The following is a 25,333-nucleotide window of genomic DNA, read 5'->3' on the forward strand; positions in this document are numbered from 1 at the left end:
TCAGAATTTAAAACTTTTGTGCTTCAAAGGTTAGGTGAAGAAAATGAAAAGACAATCTACAGGGTGGAACAAAATATTTGCAAATTATACAAATCTGAGAAGAGCCTAGTATCTAGAATACATGAAAAACGTACAACTCAACAACAAAAAGACAAAAAAAAAAAAAAAACCCACCCCCAAACCCGGTTAAAACATAAGCAAGAGATTTAAATGGGCATTTTCAAAAAAATCTATACAAATGGCCAAAAAACACATGGAAAGATGCTCAGTGTCATTGGGCACTTTACTAGGGAAGTGCAAATCAAAACTATAATGAGACACCACTTCACACCCACTAGAATGGCAATCGATCAATCAATCAGTCAATCAATAACTAGTGTTGGTGAGGACTAGAGAAAGTGGAGACCTCACCCACTACTGGTAAGAATGTAAAATGGTACAGCCACTGTAGAGAAGAGTCTGGAAATTCCCCAGTAAGTTAAACACAGAGTTACCATATGACCAGCAATTCCACTCCTAGGTATATACCCAAAAGAAATGAAAATAGGTATTCAGACAAATCCTTGCACATGATTGGTCATAGTGGCACTACTCACACAGCCAAAGGTGGAAACCGTGCAAATGTCCACCAACTACCGAACAGATACATAAAATGTACCATAGCCATAAAATGGAGTATTATCAAATCACAAAAAAGAATGAAACACTGATACATGCTGTAATAATGTATAAACCTTAAAATCATTGTGCTTAGTGAAAGAAGGCAGACACAAAAGGTCTCATATCGCATATGACTCTCTGTATATGAAATGCCCAGAATAGGCAAATCCATAGGGAAAGTAGATTAGTGGTTGCCAGGAGCTGGGTGCTGGGGTGTGAGGGGAAGTGGGGGGGGAATAAGAGGGAGTAGCTGCTTGATGGGTACAAGGTCTCCTTTTCGGATGATGAAGACATTCTGGAACTCGACAGTGCTGATGGTTGCACAACACTAAATGCCCCTCATTTTAAAGTGATTAAATGGCAAATTTTATGCTATGTGTATTTTACCACAAGAAAGGATAAATAGATATATAAATTATCCATGCAGGGAAAAGTACATGTGCACTAATGTCAAGTAAGCAGAGGACAACACATCTTGGGAGAAATCATGGATTAGAAAGAGAAAAGGACTTAGAGGTACATGAAATAACCACATTAAGTAATGGATTTATGGTTTGTAATTTTTGTACCATGGCCAAATTAATATTCTAATTCTGTGCTTATCTAAGTACTGAAGGGCAGCATCAGATGCTTCTAGTGAGATAAGGATTTGCTAAAAATGATCCTCTGTCCCGGTTCTGACAACTTGTCCTCCTTTGGGCCTTCAGGAAGGTGTTGCCCATGACTGCCCATCTTTCCATTCACCAGTGGCATTTGTTTCTGTTTTTTTTTTTTTTTAACCTTAAAAAATTACCAGTTTCTTTTCCTTCTATACCCTCTTTTCCTTCCAGTCCTTCCTGAACATTGCTTCTGATTCAACCTTCCCAGATCTAGGATATCAACTCAACTGTGTAACGTCCTCTGCTCGGAAGCCATAGCCAGGCAAAGGTGGAGCAGGGTTCTTCAGAGGGTGATGAAAATATTCCGCATTGTCATGACAGTTGTTACTCAAACTACATACATTTATCTTATTGGATTAGGACCCATCCTCAGTGAACTCATTTAGTCTTAAATACCTCTACAAAGGCCTTATTTCCAAATATAGTCACATTCTGAGGTGGTTAGGACTTCAACATATGAATTTTAGAGGGTCAATTTATCCCATAATAGTGTATTTGCTGGCAACAGCCTTGCACTCCATAGAAGGTGGAGGCTGGTGGTGAGGGCCTCTGAAAACATTAAAAAGCCTTTCTGTCTATCAAAAAGGGTGATGCTGGAAGTCCAAGGGCTTTTTGCTTGTTTCTGATTTGTACGCCAATTTGTGGCCAACACAGTCATGACATGAGCGTGATCACAGAGTCATCAGCTCAAGCAACCAAAGCTTGTGTGTGACATTCTACCCAAACTCTCAACGTGTAAGTGGGATTTCAGGTATATATTGGCAAAATAAATTGCCCTTGTAACCAGAAGTATCTGAAAAGCTGTTTGATCCATAAATAATGACTGTGGTGGGACATGCCTCTGTTCCTGAAGGTGTTAGAAGACTAAGGCTTGTTTCCGTCAGACCTGTGGAGGATGAGAAACATGTAGAGAGAAGGAATGTTAGCACAGTGATCCCACCTTCAGCTTTCTTATGGAAGCACACAGCTAAGATGGTCAGTAGCAAAGTTGGCAAAATCCTACAAATGTTAAAGAGCAATAAGATATTTCCTTGGCTTATTGATCATACAAGGAAGAGGGCTTTAGGAAATAGCCTGGCAGTTCCTCCAATGGTTAAACATACAGGTACCATATGACCCATCAATTCCATTCCTAGGTATACACAAGAAATGAAAACATATGTCCAGGGGTGCCTGGGTGTCTCAGTGGGTTAAGCCTCTGCCTTCGACTCTGGTCATGACCTCAGGGTCCTGGGATTGAGCTCCACATCGGGCTCTCTAATTAGCAGGGAGCCTGCTTCCCCCACCCCCACACACTCTCTGCCTGCCTCTCTGCCTGCTTGTGATCTCTGCCTGTCAAATAAATAAATAAAATCTTAAAAAAATATATATGTCCACATAAAATTTTATCCATGAATAATCCAGCAGCATTATTCATAATAGTCCAAAAGGGAAAACAACCCAAATGTCTATCGGCTGTTCAGAAGATGAGCAAAATGTGACATATCCATATAATGGAGTATTACTCAGCTATAAAAAAGAATGCAGTGCTGGGGCGCCTGGGTGGCTCAGTGGGTTAAGCCGCTGCCTTCAGCTCAGGTCATGATCTCAGGGTCCTGGGATCGAGTCCCGTATCGGGCTCTGTGCTCAGCAGGGAGCCTGCTTCCTCCTCTCTCTCTCTGCCTGCCTCTCTGCCTACTTGTGATCTTTCTCTGTCGAATAAATAAATAAAATCTTTAAAAAAAAAAAAAGAATGCAGTGATACTCTCTTTACCTGATAATGCCTTCTGAGAATACAGGGTAGGGGTGGGGAGTGGGGGTGGGTTAAGTCTACTCTTTAAAAACCCTTTTCTTTGGGGGAAACTTAAAGCGTCCCAAGATGAGTCTGGAACATTTGCCAAAGACAAGAAAACCACCCTACCCAAGCAAATGCTGCAGTGTTCAGAAATCCCCAGAGACGGTAAAATATAAAAAGACTCAGAAACCGCTGAGGCATTGAGACCAAATCCCTGCAGAACTGGGGAGGGTGGGAGGGAAGGATATTTTCTCCCTTTCCAGCGGTTTCTTTTCTGAGCACAAGTGCATTCTATGTCCTCCTGACGATGCAGAACCCGCTGAGTGTGGAAACACAACCCCGGTCTTTGTTCCACTCTGGAGTGGACGGCTTTTGCCATCCCAGCTTTGGCTGGTCCTCCAGATCATGAAAAGCAGCCCACTCTGGTTTCGGAAAGTTCAGCAGGTCACTGCTCCAGATGGAGCACAAGACAGAGGAGCGCTTTAAAGTTACAAAAGAGGAGTAAATGTGTCATTGCTGCCTGAGGAAACGTACAATTTCTCAGCCCCTCCTCTTCACCCGCACAATACTTCGTGTATTTTTATCACGCTGATGACTTGGTTCCTCTTGAGTCACTTAAGTGCACAGATGAAGCCTTGTCTCTGTATCCCAGCGCCCAGACCGGGGGCCAGCACAGAACAGATTCTCAGAAAACGGTGGTTGACACTACTTGACATTTGTCTGTGCTTCAGTCCGCCTGGGCTGCCGTAATGAAACGCAGGCAGTCCTCAGAGATATTGTGGGTTCTATTCTGGACCACTGTGATACAGTGACTATTGCATTAAAGTGAATCCAATGGGTTTTTCTGGTTTCCTAGGGGATCAAAAAGTCATGTTTAGGGGCACCTGGGTGGCTCAGTGGGTTAAGCCGCTGCATTCGGCTCAGGTCATGATCTCAGGGTCCTGGGATCGAGTCCCGCATCGGGCTCTCTGCTCGGCAGGGAGCCAGCTTCCCTCTCTCTCTCTCTGCCTGCCTCTCCATCTACTTGTGATTTCTCTCTGTCAAATAAATAAATAAAATCTTAAAAAAAAAAGTCATGTTTACACTATAGTGCTATCTATTAAATGTGCAACTACTTGTGATTTCTCTCTGTCAAATAAATAAATAAAATCTTAAAAAAAAAAGTCATGTTTACACTATAGTGCTATCTATTAAATGTGCAATAGCACAGTGTCTGAAAAAAAAAAAAAATCACAATGTCCAGACTTTGGTTACAAGATATTTCCTGCTAAAAACTGGTAACTGAGCTTTCAGAAAGTTTGTTGTTTTGCTGGTGGAGGGTCTTGCGTCAATGTTGATGGCTGCTGACTGATCAGAGTGGTGGTTGCCGAAGGCGTGGGAGGCTGTGGCAATTTCTTAACATAAGGTAACAGTGAAGTCAGCCTCATCAGCTGACTCTTCCTTTCACGGACTATTTCTCTGCAGCATGCAATGCTGTTTGATAGCATTTTACCCACAGTAGAACTTCTTTCAAAATTGGATACTCGCATACTTCCTCTCAAAGGAAGAATTCCTCTCTTCTGCTTCTTCGATGATAAGTTTATGTAATATTCCAAATCCTTTGTGGATGTCTCAAAAATCTTCACATTGCTATCGCCAAGACTAGATTCCACCTCAAGAAACTACTTCCAGGACACCTGGATGCCTCAATGCGTTAAAGCCTCTGCCTTTGGCTCAGGTCATGATCTCAGGGTCCTGGGATCGAGCCCTGCATCGGGCTCTCTGCTCAGCGGGGTGCCTGCTTCCCCACCCCTCTCTCTGCCTGCCTCTCTGCCTACTTATGATCTTTGTCTGTTAAATAAATAAATAAATAAATAAATAAATAAATAAATAAATAAATAAAAAGAAACTACTTCCTTTGCTCATCATTAAGAAGGAACTTCTCATCCTTTCAAATTTTTAAGATGGGAAGCAATCTATCCCATCTTCTAATTCTGGTTTTCTTGCCATTTCCACCTCATCTGCAGTTACTTCTTCCACAGAAGTCCTGAACCCCTCAAAGTCATCTTTGGGGGTTGGAACTGACTTCTTCCAAACTCTTGGTAGAGTTGATATTTTAACCTCTTCCCATGCATCACTAATGTTCTATGGATTATAGAATGATGAATCCTTTCCAGAAGGTCTGCAATTTACTTTGCCCAGATCCATCAGAGGAATCATTGTCTATGCATGGCAATGATAACCTTAAAAAATGTATTTCTTATGTAATAGGACTTAAAAGTCAAAATTACTCCTTGATCCATGGGCTGCCAAATGGATGTTAAGTTTGAAAACATTAATCTCACTGATCATCTCCATTGGAACTCTTGGGTGACCAGATGCATTGTCAATGAGCATTTTTTTTTTTTTTAAGATTTAAAAAAATATATTTTATTTATTTATTTGACAGAGAGAGAGATCACAAGTAGGCAGAAAGTCAGGCGGCGGGGGGGGAGCAGGCTCCCCGTTGAGCAGAGAGCCTGACGTGGGGCTCAATCCCAAGACCCTGAGGCCACAACCTGAGCCGAAGGCAGAGGCTTAACCCACTGAGCCACCCAGGCGTCCCCTTAGCAGTAATATTTTTAAAGAAATCTTTGTTTCTGAGCAGCAGAAAGGGTTGACACACTGGGTTTAAAGTGTTTAGTACACCTTGTTGTAAACAAATGTGCTGTCACTCAGGCTTTGTTGTCCCATTTCTAGAGCACAGGCAGAATAGATTTGGCAAAATTATTTTTTTTTTAAGATTTTATTCATTTATTTGACAGAGAGATAGATCACACACAGGCAGAGAGGCAGGCAAAGAAAGGGGGGGGGAATCAGGCTCCCCAACTGAGCAGAGAGCACGACATGGGGCTCGATCCCAGAACCCTGAGATCACCACCTAAGCCGAAGGCAGAGGCTTAACCCACTGAGCCACCCAGGTGCCCCAATTCGGCAAAATTCTTAAGGGTCCTAGGATTTGGGGGAATGGTAAATGAGCACCGGCTGCAACTTAAAACCACCAGCAGCATTAGCCTCTTACAAGAGTGCCAGCCTGTCCTTTGAGGCTTTGAAGCCAGGCATTGACTTCTCCTCTCTATGAAAGTCCTGGATAGACTCTTCTTCCAGTAGAAGGCTATTTGTCTACATTGAAAATCTCTTCTCTTCTCGATCCTCCATCTTCTAGATGACTTGCTGCGGCTTCTCCATCAGTATGTGCTGCTTCACCTTGCACTTGGATGTCACGGTGATGGCTTCTTTCCTTAAACCTCATGAACCAGTCTCTGCCATCTTCAGACTTTTCTTCTGCAGCTTTCTCACCGCTCTCAGCCTTCACAGAATGGAAGAGAGTTAGGGCCTCGCTCTGGATTAGGCTTTAGTTTAAGGGAATGTTGTGGATGGTTTGATCTTGTATCCAGACCACTCAGACTTTCTCCAGATTACTGATAGGCTCTTTCACTTTCTTCCTGGAGCAGCAATTTAAATTTCCTTCCAGAACCCTTCCTTCACATTCACCACTTGGCTGTTTTGGAGCTTTTGGCCTGTCTTGGCTTTGGACACGCCTTCCTCACTAGACTTAAACATTCCTAGCTTTGATTTAAAGTGAGGGACGTGCAACTACTCTTTTCACTTGAACTCTCAGAGGCCATTAAAAGGTTATTAATTGGCTTAATTTCAATATTTCTGTGTCTCGGGGCACATGGATGGCTCAGTGGGTTAAAGCCTCTGCCTTAAGCTCAGGTCATGATCCCAGGGTCCTGGGATCCAGCCCTGCATTGGGCTCTCTGCTCAGCAGGGGGCCTGCTTCTCCCTCTCTCTCTGCCTGCTTGTGATCTCTGTCAAATAAATAAATAAAATCTTAAAAAAATATTTCTTTGTCTCAGGGAAGAGGGAGGCCTTAAGGAGAGAGAGGGAGAGAGATGGGGGAATGACTGGTTTATGGAATAGTTAGAGCACACGTAACATTTGTTGTTTGTTTGCCATCTTATGTGGGTGAGGTTCAAGGAGCCCAAAACAATTACAAGAGTTACACTGAAGATCACTGATCACCATAACAAATATAGTAATAATAATGCAAAAGTATGAAATACTATGAAAATTATCAGACTATGATACAGAGGCACAAAATGAGCAAATGCTCTTGGGAAAATGGCCCCAGTAGAATTATTAAATGCAGGGTTGCCACAAACCTTTAATTTGTAAAAAAAAATGCATTATCTGTGAAGCACAATAATGTGCAATAAAATAAAATGCCTGTACCATGGGCTCGGTGGCTTAAACAATAGATTTATTTCTCATAGTTCTGGAGGCTGAAAGTCCAAAACGGAGGTGCTGGCAAGATAGGCCTCTTTCTGAGCCATTTCTCATGGTTTGTGGGAGACTACTCACCTGCTGTGTTCACATGACCTCTCTTTGGTGTGCTTGTGGGAGAGAGAGACAGATTGTGTGTACTGGCTTCTTCCTCTTATAAGGATACTAATCCTATCATGGGGTCCCACTGTCAAGGCCTCCTCTAACCTTAATTACCTCCCATAGGCACCATCTCTAAATACAATCATATTGTGGGTTACAGCTTCAGTGCATGAATTTGGGGAAAGACACAATTCAATCCATACTGACATGCAATATACCACGCATCACTGCACTACAGGTAAATCAAATTAATCACTTTAAAGAAAACTTGCGTACAGAAAAGTATACCAGGGTAAGAATATAGCTAGATGAATTTTCACCAAGTGAACACCCCAGGTAACCATGACCAGAAAAAAAAAAAATGGCATATACTAGCACCCCACAGTCCTCTCCATTTTCCCTTCCAGTCAGCATGCCACCCTCTGCCCCCTACACAAGACTAGACACCACAGATCTGTTTTGTCTGGTTTTTTGAATAATGCATAAATGGAATCACACATGATGGATTCTTTTTTTTTTTTTTGGTCTGGCTTCTTTTGTCCAGTGTTATGTTTGTGTGTGTTCACCTTCATTGTTGTGTGGTATTCTGTTCCATGAATACAGGCTTAACTCATTTGTTGGAAGACATCTTCACTGTTTCCAGTTTTTCACAATTATGAATAATGCACTATAAATGTTGTTATACTTGCCTTTTGTACACACACTCACACTCCCAATCACACACATTTTTAATGGGAGTGCACTGAGGTGTCAACCTGATGGGTCACAGGAATAGCTTTGCTCATTTATGGTAGATAAGTTCAAAGAGTTTCAAGGTGGTCGTATGAATTTACCCTCTGTATGCCATTTGCCAGTTCTCCTCATCCTACCCTTGCCAACACTTGAGACTGCCAGTCTTTGAAACGTTTACCATTCTAGTAGGTATGTACTGGTTTCTCATTGCATTTTTTATTATAAATTTTCATTTTCCTGCTTCTAATAGGATTGGACATTTTTTTTCATATGGTGTTGTCCGTCTGCATATCTTATTTTATAAAGTATCTGTTGCTCAATTTCTACTGAGTGTTCCTTAATATTTCTTGGCCTGTGGGCATTCTTGTATATTCTCAGGGTGAACCCTGTCAGTTTTATGTGTTATAAATATTTTTCTCCTGTTGTATGGCTTAACTTTTTACTCTCTTAATAGTAGGTCTTTAAAGAAAAAAATCTTAAGTTCAATGTAATCTAATTTATCAACATTTTTCTTCTATGATTAATGTGTTCTGTGTCCTGTTTAAGAAATTGTCTCCATCCCAAAGTCATGACATATTCTCATGTCAAGTTTTTGAATTTTTATTATTTTATAATTCACATTTGGATCTATAATCCTCACAAGACACATTTTAATTTTTATTGATGTGTAACTTTCAGAAGGTGCACAAATCTTATTTAGCTTGATGAATTTATACACATCTATACAAAAGTATAAATAGTTGACTTTTAAACAACATGGGCTTGAACTACATGGGTCCACTTAGACGTGAATTTTTTCTGTAAATACACTACAGCACTATAGATTTTCTCTTGTGATTTTCTTAACATTTTCTTTTTTCCAGCTTACTTCCTTGTAATAAAACAGTAGATGATACACATAACATACAAAATATATATTAATCGATGGTCTACGTTCATGGTAAGGCTTCCAGTAAACAAAAGGCTGTGAGTAATTAAATTTTTAGGAAGTCAAAAGTTATATATGCAGATTTTCAACTGTGCAAGGAGTTGATGACTCAACCCTCATGTTGCTTAAGGGTCAACTTGTGTATGTGTGTCTATGTGTCTGTGTGTGTCTATGTGTGTGTGTGTGTGTGTAACTACGCAGATACTGAACATCTCTCACACCCTGGAGGGATCTCTCATACCTTTTTCAGTCAATAACCCCCAAAGGTAACAAGACCCTGCCTGTAACACCATCAACTGTTTTGCCTGCTTTTGAACCTTATATGCATGGAAGCGTATATCTGGTGCTCTTTTTTATCTGATTATAATTTGCTCAACATCACAAAAGTGAGATTCATCCACATTGCTGCATGTTGTAACTCTTTGCTCATTTCCATTACTGTAGAGAATCCCATCATATGAATGCCTCACAACTTATTTATCCCCTCTCCTGATGGACATGTGGATTGTTTCTTATTTCAGGCTATTATGAATAAAGTTGCTATGAATATTCTTGTGCATGTCTTTTGAAGGATATAAATACTCATTTCAGTTGACTGTCTACCAGGATACACAAAATTTTGATGTTACCATACTACAAAAGCCATTTAGTTCTGTCAAGTTCTCCCTGCCAAGTATGTATAGCATATTTTTAAAAAAAATATTTTTATTTATTTGACAGACAGATCACAAGTAGACAGAGGCAGGCAGAGGGAGAGGAAGGGAAGCAGGCTCCCTGCTGAGCAGAGAGCTCGATGTGAGGCTCGATCCCAGTACCCTGGAATCATCACCTGAGTTTAAGGCAGAGGCTTTAACCCACTGAGCCACTCAGGCGCCCCTGTATAGCATATTTTAATTGCTCCCCCATCCATAATTCTTAAAAGAAAAAAGTGAAGACCTTTTCTACTTCTTTGAAATAATTTCAGTCATACCCCAAATTGCAAAAACCACACAAAAAATGTCCATATACTCTGCATCAAAATTCCCCTATGTCAACATTTCACTATATTCGGTTTATCATTAATTATCGCATGTGTGTGCGTGTGTGTGTGTGTGTGTGTGTAGGTGTTTGGTCTTGACAATTTTTTTTAAAGATTTTTTTTTAAGGTTTTATTTATTTGAGAGATCGAGATCACAAGTAGGCAGAGAGGCAGGCAGAGAGAGAGGGGAAAGCAGGCTCCCCGCTGAGCAGAGAGACTGATGCGGGGCTCAATCCCAGGACCCTGAGATTATGACCTGAGTGAAAGGCAGAGGCTTAACCCACTGAGCCACCCAGGGGCCCCTGGTCTTGACACTTTTGAAGAGTATTGGCCAGTTACTTTGTAGACTCTATAAATTTGGGTTTGCGTGACATTTCCTCATGATTAGGTTCAGGTTATATGTTTGGAGCAGGAATACACAGATGTGAGATGTGCTTTTCTCAGTACATCATATCAGAAGGCACACGGCGGTGATTTGTCCCATTACTGCTGCTGTTAATTTTAATCACTAGGTTAAGGCAGGCTCTGCCAGGTTTCTCCACTGTAATACCACTGGTTTTCCCTTTGTTATTAGTCAGTGTCTTAAGGGAAATGCTTTGAGATTATGTAAATATCCTGTCTCTCGTCCTACTTTCATTTCCTAGTTTTACCATCCATTGATGATTCTTTTTAAAATTTTTAATTCCAGATAGTTAACATACGGTGTTATTCCAGTCATGATTCTGGCCTGAAATAATTTTTATGGAAGTAGGTAAAAACTAGTTTGGCTTTTAATACCTTCAAGTTTTTCAAAAAATCTTACAGCGATAATCAGGGTTTGTCACAAATCCAACTGAAATCCAGAAGCTCACCAGACATTTATCCATAAAAATACCCCCAAAGTCACCTTAAGAGATTAAAACCACCCCCCCCCCAAAAAAAAAGCAAACTGGTGATGGCGGTGGCAGCATTTTCTAGCAAAGTGCAGCCACCCCCTGGGAGCCTAAGAGTCAGCCAAAGAATACAGAAAAGGAACTCTCCCAAAAGTCCTCACTTCTGTACAAACCACCCCGAGACCATCTTGGTGCAGGCTGAGAAAAGATGTTTTGCATGCTCAAAGCATTTCATTCTAGAAGGAACACTTTGGTCCGCCAGGGTGGGAATGGGGAACCAGGATCAAGTCCTGCAGATCCTGAGGGCCCCTGGAGTTCAGCCTGTGTCTTCCCTGGAGATGAAGCAGAAGGTGAACTTTGCCCTTTTGTTTCCAGGGGAGTCTCATTCACCTTCCTAGCTTTCCTGAGGCTGGGACCTGCTCACCTGCTTAGGCAGCAGACCCAGCACAATCAATCCATAGAGATCCTAATATCCTGTGGGTTAACTAGTGAGGCTCTCTGGGAGCCAAGTCACCAAGTACGTTGACATATTAGCAGATTCCGATTTATAAATGGACGAAGTCCCAAAAGCTCATTCTGTGAGCCAAGTGTGAGAAATAATGGTCTCAGTAGGTTAGCTCCCCAAATCAATAACTCCGAGAACAGTTGCACAGAGGACTGAGGGCTGAGAAGACAACCTTCACTTAGAACATGATCCCTGCAAGATGAAGACTTTGACTCAAGCACCAGGAAGACAACCTGCTTCAACTTGTGCAGTGCAGTTTTACTCAGTAAGATGCAACTTAGATGCAACAATGCATCAAGCATTGTGCTGAGTCCAGGAAACCAAGGGTGGGCAAGACATGGCCTCTGTCCTTGAGGGGCTTATAGCAATGGGAAGTTTCTGCCAGCAGTAGACCTAAGGTCACCAAGACTCCAATGGATGGTGGAGCATGGACCCACAGTCCCAAGAGGTGTATTCAGACTGGTTGGTCATGAGCAGTCTGAAGGGTGAGGGCCGCCTGCCCAGTGGGCAGCTAAGCTTGGCTGCTACAAAGCACATTTCTCTCAATCTACCAGTGGTTATATGGTTATATCCTTTCCAATATTACCAGGAAAGGAGACCCATCCACCAGCTGTTTCTTTTCTCTCCGACCCATAGAGTAATACAGCTTTCAGGCCTGTTCCTGTTGTTCCTGCTTTTATCAACCCCCTCCTTTGTGTCCCTTGCACACATTAGCATATAAAAGGTCATCTTTTCTGCCTGAGTCTCCAACTCTGAATTCTGCAATTGCTGGACCAAGGCCACAGCAGGCTATAATACTTCACCAGGGCTGGGATGCCAGAATTTGAAGAGCATCATGCCTTTCTTCTTCTTTTTTTTTTTAAGATTTTTTTTAAGATTTTATTTTTAAGTCATCTCTATACCCAACATAGGGCTTGAACTTACAACCCTGAGATCAAGAGTTGCATCCTTTAACGACAGAGCCAGCCAGATGCCCCAAGCACCATGACTTTCTATGCCACCAAGAAAGACAAAAAGCTGCCAAGTGAACAGCGACGCAAAGGACGACACAGCCCAACTTCAGAACTATTGACTTGTGAACAAAGATGCACGCAGGAATTAGTCAGAAATGATCATTCTGGATAATCTGACATGCTCCAAGTGCTGTGTATGAGGTGTCAAGACAGGAACACAGGAGGAGATAAAAAGACATCCCATTCAAATGGGGAAACACACTCAATATCTGAACTTGACTTCTCCTTCTGTCCTTTCCCTCCCAAGTCCCCAACACCAACCAGCCATGGCCTATTCCTCCTCCATCACACCCATATTCTTTCCAGGCTAAGGAGTGAAGCCATCTGGTTTCACCATGCTCCCTCCTCTCCCATCCAGCCCAGGGACTGTGGGTCCATCTGCCCACCTCATCCCACTGCAGGGTGAGTACCTCCTGAAATCCTGCAAACCCAGGCCCAAAGCCTGGACCATTCAGCCTCCCTCCACAACCCTCCCACTCTCCATCACTGGCCCACAGTGTGATTTCAACATGTTGCCCCACATTTTGTTCTTTTGCTTTCCTCCCTACAAGAAAAATAAAATAATCTGTCTTAAACTGTAGCCATAAGGTCAGATCATTATGGAATCCAAAATGTTTGGAGTCCTGATGTAAAAAAAGGATCCAAGATTCACTGAGACTATGACAACAGTCCTGTTTTTATGAGTATTGCCTTTTTCAAGATGCCTGACTCCTAAGACATTGCTTTATGTCTGTCCTTTTAAACAAATATTTAATAGCTTAGGAATGTTAGGGAGAGCAGCAGCTCTGGTTAGCAAGGCCTCAGCATGCAATCTGAAAGATGAAATGAGGTAAGTTTTATCCACAAATAAAGTCAAACAGTCTCCAGTATTATAAACTGCACATCCATCAAAATGGGCATGGGCTGGGAACAGAGAGCCTTTCTGGAAAGAAAATAGCAGCTACTCTTTGCGTCCTAAGGAAACACTGGAAACACACACACACACACACACACACAGAAAACCACCAAATCAACCCAAACATAAAACAATTCTCAAGTTAGTCTGAAGGAAATTCCGTCCCAACAAAGCAAATGATGCTTTGGAGACTGTGCCACCCCAGAGAGGAGGGCCAGCCCTGGGTCCAGCAAGGCGTCCGGGTCAGAATAACACACAAGAACACGTTCTGAGCCGAGAAAGCCGTGAGAGCTCAAACAAGCAGGCGGGCGGCTGGGCCGCTTCTGACCACGGCGGGCTTGGGACAGCCGGCAGTCCCAGCTGGGCTGGGCGGGCAGGGCTGGGAAAGGGGGGGCCCAGAAGGGTGTGGAAGCCCGGGCCCAGACCTGGAGGAGGGGGCCGGCTCGGCGCGGAAAGGAAGCCGGGGTAGGCTTCCTGGACGGTGGGGCTGGAAGGACACAGGACCGCGCTGGGGAGAGGAGCGGGTTCCTACCTCCAGAGCCGCCCGAGGCCTCCCCGCGCCCGCAACGTGGCGCCCGCAACGTGGCACCCGCGGGTTGCTCCTGGGCAGGCAACAGCCGTCCAGCATCCAGGAGCGCGCGCCGACAGCGCCCCCAGCGGGCCCATCCCCCAGCCTCCGCCACGTGCGTCGCCACGTGCGTCGCCACGTGCGTCGCCACGTGCGTCGCCACGTGCGTCGCCACGTGCGTCGCCACGTGCGTCGCCACGTGCGTCGCCACGTGCGTCGCCACGTGCGTCGCCACGTGCGTCGCCACGTGCGTCGCCACGTGCGTCGCCACGTGCGTCGCCACGTGCGTCGCCACGTGCGTCGCCACGTGCGTCGCCACGTGCGTCGCCACGTGCGTCGCCACGTGCGTCGCCACGTGCGTCGCCACGTGCCACGCTGGAAGCCTCCGGGTGGGCGGCCCTCCCTGCATAGAGGTGTCTCTGCGCTTTTGATCTGCGCCATCTGGGGCTTCGGGCAGAAGAGGACAGTGGGGCCCAGAGGGAAAGGGCTACTTGGCAAGGACACTGGCAGAAGGGGCTACGCCAACATTTGAACCCCGGCCCACTGCGGCCTCTCCACCATCAGACCACTTGAGGGTCTTTCCCAAGTAAAGACACCCACCGTGGTGTGTGTTGAGAGCGCTCGGCTCATAGCCTCCATCCGTGATTATAATTCACCACGTTTTGCTTTGAGAACAGATATGTGTGTCCTGGGCACGTGTATCTGAGTGTGTGTGAGTGTGCACGTGCTTTGGAGGATGTCGGCCCCGGCAAAATCGTACTCCAGGATCCCTGGTTAAGCCCCGCCGCCGGGCCTGGCCCGTGAGCTAGGCCATTTACACACATTCATTCTCAGCCCGTCCTGTCATCAATTAAGACCCATACCCTATTCTTCTGGGGCACTGATTTTTAATTAGGCATCATGAATAGCTAATTAATCGTCCTCCTGTGTGGGCAGAGCTGAGCTGAGCTGGCTGGTGCTACCCCGGGCACTTTGGCTCACCCATACCCAGAGGAAGCCCCTCTGCTGGGGCCAGGAGCAAGAGAAGGCAGAGGCCTTGGTATGTTGGAAGACCTTCCTAGCAACACTGCTACTTGACGTTACTTCCTTGGATCGATCATCTCCTCTAGGAGTTTGGGCCCATTTATTCTGATTTCCATTTTTTAAAAGGGATATTGAAGAAGTTAAAACGATTCCGTCTGAACTCCTTCCTGTTCTTTGGAGAATGCTTAGTATTAATTTTTTATTTTTTAATTTTTTTTAACTCCTGCTATTTTAAATGTTTTAAACATACATAGGTAGATTCATTTGAATGAGCATCATTTGAAAGTTTAATATGAACTAGTGAGTCAGCCCCAGGCAAAGTTGAAAATACTAACCTATACAAGAATAATCCTTTTTCTTTTGTCTCTTCTCTTCTCTCTCTCTCTCTCTTTTTTTTTTTTTTTAAGATTTTATTTATTTAGTTGAGAGAAAGGGGGATGGAGGGAGAGGGGAGAGCAAAGAGGGAGAATGAGAGGATGAACAGACTCCCTAATGAGCAGAGAGCCTGCTTGGGCCTAGTTCCCAAGACTCTGAGATCCCAGGACCCTGAGATCATGACTTTGAGCTGAAGGCAGGTGCTTAACCGAATGAGCCACCCAGGTACCCACAGAAGAATAATCCTTTTTCAGGATACAAATGCTTCCACCAACATTAGCTCATTTCATCTTCACTGTGGGCTGGAGGGCACTTTGACTACTCTCATTTTCCAGGGGGAAGAAATTGAGGCTTGGAGGCCACCTCCCTGGCCCAGGGCCATACACTGGGGTATGAGAACCCACATTTAAGCCCAGGGCTCTCATTGCTACTGGCCTGTCTTTCTGTCTTTCCCCACATCTCCCAGGGTTTTGCTCTCGTTTTTAGTAAAAAAAAAAAAAAAAAAAAAAAAAAAAAAAAAATCTGTGTTCCCAAGAGTCTTTTGAATAGTGATCCTAGAGCTGGGATTGACTCAGGGGAGAGGGGTTTTAAGTCAGTTGGTCTTGCTCTTTCCCAGGTCCACATGTGAGTAGCTGTTTATTCTTCCATTGGTCAGCCTGGAGTGACAATTTTTTTCTTTTTAAAATTTTTTTAAATTTATTATTTTTTTAAAGTTTTTTTTTGTTGTTTATTTGACAGAGATCACAAGTAGGCAGAGAGGCAGGCAGAGAGAGAGAGAGAGAGAGAGAGACAGAGAGAGGAGGAAGCAGGCTTTCTGCTGAGCAGAGAGCCCGATGCGGGGCTTGATCCCAGGACCCTGGGATCATGACCCGAGCTGAAGGCAGAGGCTTTAACCCACTGAGCCACCCAGGCGCCCCCCCCCCCCTTTTTTTAAAAGATTTTATGTATTTATTTGACAGAGAGAGGTTACAAATAGGCAGAGAGGCAGGCAGAGAGAAGGGGAAGCAGGCTCCCTGCTGAGCAGAGAGCCAGATGCGGGACTTGATCCTAGGACCCTGAGACCATGCCCTGAGCTGAAGGCAGAGGCTTTAACCCACTGAGACACCCAGGCGCCCCTGGAGTGACACTTTCTTTTCTTTTTTTTTTTTTTTCAAAGATTTTATTTATTTATTTGACAGACACAAGGGATGCACACAAGGGGCTACATGCTTCTCTATATAATACAGAATCTCTATGGTAGAAGGAAATACATTTTTTCCTATTTTCAGTTACAAAAGTAACTTCTCATATAGAATCTTATACAAGGACATTACGGAGCTGGGGCTTCAGGACCGTGAAGGAAAGAACTGCCAAGCTCCCAACATGAGGGCTCAGCCAAGAGTGACAGTCACAAGCTTCTTGTGGGACATGACTTTCTCTGGCAGTGCTTGCCAATGTGGGAGAAGGAACCCAGAAAACAGATGGTCAGGCATATTTAGCATTGGGTACCATGGACCATGGAGCAAGGACCCGAGAATGACAGTACAGCTGAACCACTAAGCAGACATCATCTTAGGTAGGAAGGGGGTAGGCACCTCTCCACCCCTGCTCTTCGCCTGGGGGGCTGTCCTCCATGGGCTGCACCAATGGACTCCTTGCCCTCTGGTTGCTGGTTAGGGTCACTTTGCTCTTCACCCCCACCCTGCCCTGTCTGCCAAGGCTCTGGCAGTGGCACAATTCCTCCTGCTGCTCAGCACTCTCCAGGTGTGAAGACCATCGGGTCCAGGGTGGCCATCCCTGGTCCTCAAGACCCCTGGGGCTGCCTCAACCCTGCTACCCTTTTGCAAACAGTCCTTTACTCACCTCTGCTGTGGGAGTCAGTGTGTCCTGATTGAGTCAGGAAGAACAGGTCCCAGGGGCCCGCTCAGCAGGATTGGGATGGAGGGAGATGGAGGGAAGAGGTGAAAGGAAGACGTGGAATGGGGAAAGAAAGGAAAATTAGGATTTCCCAGGTGGAGGATACTTTCCTCTCTGGAAGAATAAAGGGGGCTCTGTGGGATAGGGAAGAGGGTCACTGGGTGAGAAAATGGTTCTGGGAGGGGAAGGGTGACAATTCACATTGGTCCTGTGCTGCTGCTCTACTGGTTGACTATAACCAGTGCTTTTGTTTCTTACACACACACACACACACACACACACACAGAATCCTCCTCTGATCTCTGTGAGCCCCAGCCACCGCCAGACCCCATTCTAGCAGCAGGTCCAGGTAACCCATTTTGGACTTGTGGCATCTGCAAAAAATTTCTGATTTGTTCTGACCTGGCTTTGCTGCACAAAAGGTCCTAGCTCCCAGCAGGCTGCTGGAGGTTCAGCCACTTTATCATACCTTCCTTAGGCCTCCCTAGGTGGCCCTTGAGGTCTGGGTTGACCCTGGCTGAAGCAGGATCCCAGCAGGCCTGCACACAGCAACACTCTCTACCATCCCTCCCCCCACCCCCACCTAACTTGTTATAATAAAAAATCAGCCACACACACACCTCTGTAAGTGGTCAGGGCCTCTGTGGCCCAGCCAGAGCAACAGAAGTGCATATTAGATCTCTTTTATGACCTCATTCTTTCAAGCTTGTGAGCACTCTGCCCAAACCAAGAACAACAACTCACCCCTACCAATTTCTTGTGATCAGTTCAAGGAAGAAGCCTCCCTTAACTCCCTTTGAATAGGCACCAGCCTTGAGCCATGGAAAGGACTCAAGAAACCTCCTTAACATTCAAGAGTCTCTGCAAGTCAATAAGATAAAGAACCCCCTAATAAGAATATGAATATAATCAATTAAAAAATGTTTTCTTCATTTCTGGATAGGTAATACATTCACATAGTTAAAACAAAACCCAAAAGAGTGTTAAGAGTTCTTCAGGGGGTTCTGCGGCACGCCCTGCCTCCGTGGCCTGTTCCCCACCAACCACCACCACTCTCTCGCCGCCACAAATACACAGAGGTAGCTCCTTGTATTAGCTTCCTTTGTATCCTTCCGGAGATCTGGGTAAATCCAAGCAACTATGAATATAGCGAATAGGCCATTTTATTTTTAAAGATTTTACTTAAGTATTGGAGAAAGAAAGAGTGAGAGAGAGAGTGTAGAGGGACAGGGAAAAGCAGACTCCCCACTGAGAAGGGAGCCCGAGGTGGGGCTTGATCCCAGGACCCTGGGATCATGGCCTGAGCCCAAGATAGACACTTAACCGACTGAGTCCCCCAGGCATTCCAGGGATGGCCCATTTAAAGCCAGCATTAACTCAGCACTGACAGCGTGTTAGGCACAGTTATGAACGCTTTACAAGTGTTAACTCATTTGGTCCTCACAACAGCTCCAGAGGTAGGTCTTACACCCAACAGAAAGAAAATAAAACAGGCAAAAAGAGATTAAGGAGCTTGTCTGAGTGGCTGAGCCTGGCAGTTCACAGCGGAGGAAATGCAAATGGCCATGTGAAGAGATGCTCAGCTGCGTTGGCGGTCAGGGTACCGAAAATGCAAATACCAACAGCATCTCATTTTTTACCCACCCACAGGGTAAACTTTGCAAAAGGTGGGGAACTCTCAGCATGCGGAGGGGGGTTCTGGCACTCACATGCCCTGCTGGTGGGAACAGGAACTGTTGCAAACTTTTGGGAAACACAATTTGGCAGAATTTATTGGTGTTTGATGTACACACCCTCCAAAATAGAAGGCCAGGTGTACACAGACATGCACTGCAGCATTGTTTGAGAGGGAAAATGTTCTAAATATTCATCAAGGGGGAAATGGGTAGATGACAGTATATTTATAGTAGGAAACACTAGTGGCAATTACATCAAATGAGTTGGATCTACAAGTATTGATCTGATGTCTACAAAATATTTTTTTAAAAAACAACTTGCTAATAAGTTTTATGGTAATATATATTTTTATAATTGATATTCACTTATAGATCTGTATATTTTAAGAAACTTCCCTTATGTGTGCATTTGTTTGAATATGTCTATGTGAGCATGGAGCAGTGATTCTCAATCAGGGTGATTTTGCCCTCCAGGGGACACACGGCAATGGCTGAAGACATTTTTGGTTGTCACCACTGGGGAATGCTAATGGCAGAAATGCTAAAAATCCTACAATGCACATAAGACTGCACTCTACCCTGCAAAGAATTATCTAATCCAAATTATCAATGGTGTTGAAGTTGAGAAACCCTGGCACAGAGAAAGGAAAAAAATGGAAAAACACAAAACTGTTAACATTGAACCTTTTCCTTACTCATCATATATGTTTGATTTATTAAAATATGTAGTTATTGGGGCACCTGGGTGGCTCAGTGGGTTAAAGCCTCTGCCTTTGGCTCAGATCATGATCTCAGGGCCCTGGGATCGAGCCCCGCATTGGGCTCTCTGCTCGGCGGGGAGCCTGCTTCCCCCTCTTGCTATGCCTGCCTCTCTGCTTACTTGTGATCTCTCTCTGTCAAATAAATAAATAAAATCTTTTAAAAAAATGTAGTTATTTAGACCACTTAAAATTATCCTATAAAAGTAAAATATAATACTCAGTGAAAGTTTCTTATTTTGGCAAAGACAAGGATGGAGCAGAAGTGGGGGAGATTGTCCCAAGGAGATACTGAGAGAAGGGGTGTGAGCAGAGGGTGGTGGGAGCTGGAGGCAGCAGGGCCTGGGTGGGGATGCTTAGAGACTGGTCCTGACATAGGAGCTCACCTGCAAAGTCTGAAGAATCCCAGGTCTTTTGTGAGCTGAATAAGGACCTGCAAAAATGTCCTATGATTAGGCATAAGCCTTATATCCATTTCATAGACTGGAGCGAACCATCTTATGGTCAGGCAGCAAGGAATCATAACACCTCCCAACTGCATTTCTCACTGGTCTGCTGAGAGTTGGGTTAGGTGCTTCTTGGCAAAGAGTGGTCAATGAAGATAGAAAAACTCTGGCTTAAACTGCAGGTGAATTAAATAGGATTCTTTGCTGCAGGCCTAATCAGAGCCTTTAATATGCTAGAATGTCCATCTCCAAGAGGGAATTCAGTAAATGCAGAACTTCCCAAGTCCTTTTTACCGAAAGCATCTCCTGAGACTAGGATTCTGTGCAGTTCTCTCTGGGAAATACTAATCTAGTCTAATCAGTTTTACTCATGTGGAAATGGTTGGCCAAAAGAAAAGTGACTGGCTTGGTTAACTGGTGGGGTTCCATCCCAGAACACCTGTATTTCAGACCAATGCTTTTTCCCTAGCATTAAACATCTGACCATAGGTACAAATAAACTCTGGGTTCTTGGGGAACATTCCTAAGATTTACGGAAAATTTTTTTTTCCTATTTAATTTGGAGTGGTTGCACTGGAGGTAAGAGAGAAGGGAGTAACACTGGAAACCATTCTTTTTTTTTTTTTTTTAAGATTTTATTTGACAGACAGAGATCACAAGTAGGCAGAGAGGCAGGCAGAGAAAGAGAGAGAAGCAGGCTCCCTGCTGAGCAGAAAGCCCTATGTGGGGATCGATCCCAGGACCCTGGGATCGTGACCGGAGCCGAAGGCAGAGGCTTTAACCCACTGGGCCACCCAGGTGCCCCCACTGGAAACCATTCAAAGCAAACCATCCACCTTTAAAGAGTTAAGACATTCTTTGCTTGGTGGAGGGAGCACCCATGAAGACCAAATGCGCTCCTGTGAAGGAATACTTCACTAGGTCCTTTTGAAAATACAACCCACATGGGACAGATAGAAGTACCTGGGACTTCAACTCTCCCCAGTGTACCTCAAACTGACCTCACTGGGCCAGGAGAAGCCCTAGAAAATTGATTCTGCATAATCTCTCCAAGAAGTAAATTGACTAAAGTTTCAGAGGATTCAAAGGTGAATAGTGCACAATTCTTGCTATGAAGGGAATCTTCATCCGATAGGGAAACATATTCCATGGAGTCAGACTGAGAAAGGGCTATACTGACAATGTGGACAAATGAGGGGCAGTGTTTACACTTTTGAATGCCCACCTTCTAAGAAGCTTGCACACCTCAGCTTGTGGGCAATGGTAACTATGGAGATGTTTCCAGTTTTAACCAGAGAACTCTGGCCCAGATACCTTCAGTGACTCCATTTCCCATTATCAACTTCCCCCTATTTTCTTCAGGGCAAATTATGCTCAGAGGCCGAGACCGTCTTTACCAATAATTTATTTAACATAGGTTCATTGAGGCAATTAAAATTTGTAATACTTCACAAGCCAGTAGCGCACAGGACATCTCTTTATAAGCCAATAAAGAAATAACGTACTTCAAACCAGTGATAGGTTAATTACACTTTTGTTCCAGGCAAAGGGGCGATGAAATAGAGTCCAAATTTAATTGAGGTGTACCTTTCCATATTGGGTAGAGTCAGTCCTTCCAACTAAAAGCTGGATATCAGCTTCCAGCTTAGGTTTCTCACTGCAGGGGCACCAGTGCTGGCAGGAAGGTGTGCTGCTTCTGGGGGATCACCAACCGGACTGCCCACTGCCTAGGAGTCTCAAGGCTGGACCACATGCCCCTTCTCTAAGACTGCTGAAGGGTTTAACACCTCTTCCAACCAAAAGCAGCCTCCCTAGGGAAGGAGAGAGTGCCTCAAGATCTTCAGAGAACTATTTAGATCAAGAAAGAGTAGCCATGCCCAGTCTGAACACTCTGGAGTTGTTGGTCAAACCTCTTGGTTTTTAAAATTTTAAAAGTCTTTGTTACATGAATGACCCACGGCTATTACTATGGTGTTAACGACATTAGAGTCCTTTCCACGGCAGGGGCAGGGGCGAGAGTTCATTAAGTGTTAATACTCAACTTCAAAACAAGTTCAAACCACAAACAGCTCTGTCCAAAACAAGGATCTGAAATCATAAAAAAATCAACATAACAATCATAACGCGACAGCCTCCCTTAAACTGTTCCTTGGGTAATAACCTCTGGGAGTAGCCTACCCCCGCACTCCACATCACCAAATGTCTTGGTCCTGGGAGGGGCCCTAAATCTGGCTCAATCCTCCTCCTCCTCCCCGGTCCCACATCAGGCCAGGACTTCATCACCCATAACGACTCCGTCATCTCAGCACCCCTGGAACAGGAGACTGACTGCGGGTGGGTCCTGCCCAAGTTCCTACAGACTGGGCCAATGCAACAAGTTTGCGACGCCTTACACTGCCCAGCGAACAGGCCTAACAGCACAGTGGCCTTCAGGAGCCCGCTCCTAAATTTAGGTCATTTGGCGGGGGAAAACCCTAAAATAAATTTAAATCATTTGGGCGTCCAGTAAGTCTCTTGACAGACTTGGGCTTAACGAGTTCCATCAAGAAGCTTCCTCATTCACTGAGCACAACCAGCAGGAAAGACGCACAGGAACTCCACTTTGGTCTTCTCATTCTATGGACGACGCCACAGAGTCCCAAAGGCGCAAAGAGAGCTAGCCCTGCGTTAGTAAAGGGCAAAGCCCCAGGAGCCTACGTTTCATAACGAGAGCAGCCCCGAACCTTCCGGACTGAGCAGCCAGGTCTGGGAGGGAGAACCAGGCATGCGCTAACTCTCCAGACGTCCAGCCAGAGTCACTTGAGTGGGGCGGGCTCGCAGCCTGAAGAAAGCGGAAGTATGACACCCGGTTGAGGGGGCGGGTGGTGGTGGAAAGCCCTCCCCCGGAAGTCACGTCTCTTTCCGGAGCTTGCTCCCGGAAGTGCTGCTGTTTGTAGCGGGCGTGATGGCTTCAAGGTTACTTCGGGGAGCTGGAGCGTTGGCCGCGCAGGCCTTCAGGGCCCGCGGCCCCAATGGAGTCGCCGCGGTGCGCACCATGGCATCTGGAGGTACTGGGCCCGTCCGGCGCGTCAGGGACCGGCGCCGTTGCCCTCCCGGGGTGGTGCCAAGGCAGCTAAGCGGGGCGGTCCGTTCAGCTCTTCGGGGCCCCAGTGACCGCTCCGGTGCCTTGAGTGCTTCACGCTCCGCAGGCGTCTTCCTGTCATTCCTGGCCGCTTGTGCTGCCGGCCACCGAACTGACCCCGGCTGCGGAAGAATCCTAAACTGAGGTTCTGGGTGACCTTGGGGAACGGGTTGCAGCTGGGATGCGGAGAGGCCAAGCCGCCCTTCAGACCCGCGCTCACCTCACTAGGACTCTGACTTGCCTTTAGAAAAAACGTGTAAAATATTGGCCGCCTTGGTTGAAGGAAGAAAAGATTACCCTGTGTTGCCACTTTTGGGGATTATGACAGTGGTCCTTAGGAGACAATGTGTATGAGTAGCCTTTAGGAGCATGGAAACTGTATGCAAACGTTCATGTGTATGCGTTTTTCATCTTGATAATTAAGACATCATAATTCACGTTTTTTTCTTTAGGTGGTATTCCTACTGATGATGACCAGGCGACTGGGCTGGAGAGGGAGGTCATGATGGCTGCACGGAAAGGACTGGTGAGAAACTTCTTTTTGTGTCTTCTCTGGAGTTCACGGTCTTCGAAGGGATCAGAGCCCTCTCTCTGGGAGCATTTGAGATAGGGAAGCTGACTTGTGGGAGCAGTGTCACTAGCCTTTGGAAGGTAGGGATCATTTGGCATAATGGCTTAATTCTTTTTCAGGACCCATACAATTTGCTAGCCCCAAAGGCAGCTGCAGGCACCAGGGAAGACCCTAATTTAGTCCCGTCTATCACCAACAAGCGAATAGTGGGCTGCATCTGTAAGTACCTCACCACTATCTTTTTGTCCATTGTTTAATATGTTCTGTGCAGGATTTCAGTAAGATATCCAGATCTTTAGTGTGTACGAGGTGTGTGTGTGTAAAAGGGATTTGTCTATAAATGAGTTATCCTAAGGGTCCACTGGCCTTTTCAAGCTTCATTAACCTTCATTAAGAAGGTTGTCCTTAAGAGCATAGAACATCAGTAATACCAGCTCGTTGGAGATGCAGCGGGAAAGAGTATTCATCCAGAGAATATTTATTGTACTTCCTCTTTGCCACACACTATTTTAGGCACTAGGAATATGTATGAGAATGGACTATGCTTTGGGATTCTATCTATGTAGGTAGAGGAATTGTTGGAACCTAATAGTGACTGATGTGAGCTCAGTTTACTTGTAAGTGGACTTGGGGCCTCTTTTCTTCATCTGAAGAGTGGGGAAGGAGAGAGCTTGAATTGATCTCTTAAGAGTTAAGTCATAACTTTGGGTCTTAGAGGTGTCTGAGGATGAGGTTAATATTGAAAGTCTCCACTTCTAGGTTGGCTGGCCTTCAACTCCTTTTCCCTTTCAGGTGAAGAGGACAATAGTACCGTCATCTGGTTCTGGCTCCACAAAGGCGAGGCCCAGCGATGCCCTAGCTGTGGAACCCATTATAAGCTGGTGCCCCACCAGCTGGCCCACTGAGCCTTTGCACTAACTTACTCAGAATGTGCTGTTAAGTTTCCTCTTTCCAATAAAGACAAGCCATTGCATTGGCTCCTTCTCCCATAGTTGGCTGGTCTTATTTCTGTCCTTAATTATTATTTTTTTTAAGATTTTATTTATTTATTTGACAGACAGGGGTCACAAGCAGGCAGAAGGGCAGGCAGAGAGAGAGGAAGAAGGGAAGCCAGCTCCCTACTGAGCAGAGAGCCCGATGCGGGGCTCTATCCCAGGACCCTGGGATCATGACGTGAGCTGAAGGCAGAGGCTTTAACCCACTGAGCCACCCAGGCGCCCCCTATCCTTTATTTCTTGGGAGGCATGGATTCTTACATTGGGAATAGCTATCTATTAATATTATTTTGCCATCTGTGTGCTTGTGTATGCTGAGTTTGACAATCCCATAATACAATGATTGGGACCATCTGCTATGGGGAAAGCATGGGCTATGGCATCAGGCTGACTCAACTTGTAATATTGGCTCCATCATTTAGCTTGTCACTGGGAGCA

General features: G+C 45.1%; 2 protein-coding genes across 12 annotated transcripts in view; one reads left to right on the forward strand and one right to left on the reverse strand.

Annotated features, from left to right (window-relative positions):
• The window catches only part of FAM178B (family with sequence similarity 178 member B), a 109,467-nt gene extending 95,301 nt beyond the window's left edge, over nucleotides 1-14,166 (reverse strand). For 10 of the 11 annotated variants that reach the window (XM_032351959.1, XM_032351956.1, XM_032351955.1 and 7 more), the window contains exon 1: nucleotides 13,999-14,166. In XM_032351959.1, the coding sequence (XP_032207850.1) occupies nucleotides 13,999-14,132 (134 nt within the window). In that variant the 5' untranslated portion in view covers nucleotides 14,133-14,166. The remainder of the gene's footprint in view (nucleotides 1-13,998) is intronic. The other variant, XM_032351965.1, reaches the window with a different exon arrangement.
• Nucleotides 14,167-23,083: 8,917 nt separating this feature from the next.
• LOC116595518 (cytochrome c oxidase subunit 5B, mitochondrial) lies at nucleotides 23,084-24,891 on the forward strand. Its single transcript, XM_032351972.1, has 4 exons — nucleotides 23,084-23,255; nucleotides 23,782-23,855; nucleotides 24,020-24,119; nucleotides 24,693-24,891. Exons 1-4 carry the CDS (start codon nucleotides 23,153-23,155, stop codon nucleotides 24,803-24,805), a joined length of 390 nt encoding a protein of 129 aa, XP_032207863.1. The 5' UTR covers nucleotides 23,084-23,152; the 3' UTR covers nucleotides 24,806-24,891.
• Nucleotides 24,892-25,333: the final 442 nt, after the last annotated feature.

This window comes from Mustela erminea, chromosome 7 (genome assembly GCF_009829155.1).
Source record: "Mustela erminea isolate mMusErm1 chromosome 7, mMusErm1.Pri, whole genome shotgun sequence".
NCBI classification, from domain to species: Eukaryota; Metazoa; Chordata; class Mammalia; order Carnivora; family Mustelidae; genus Mustela; species Mustela erminea.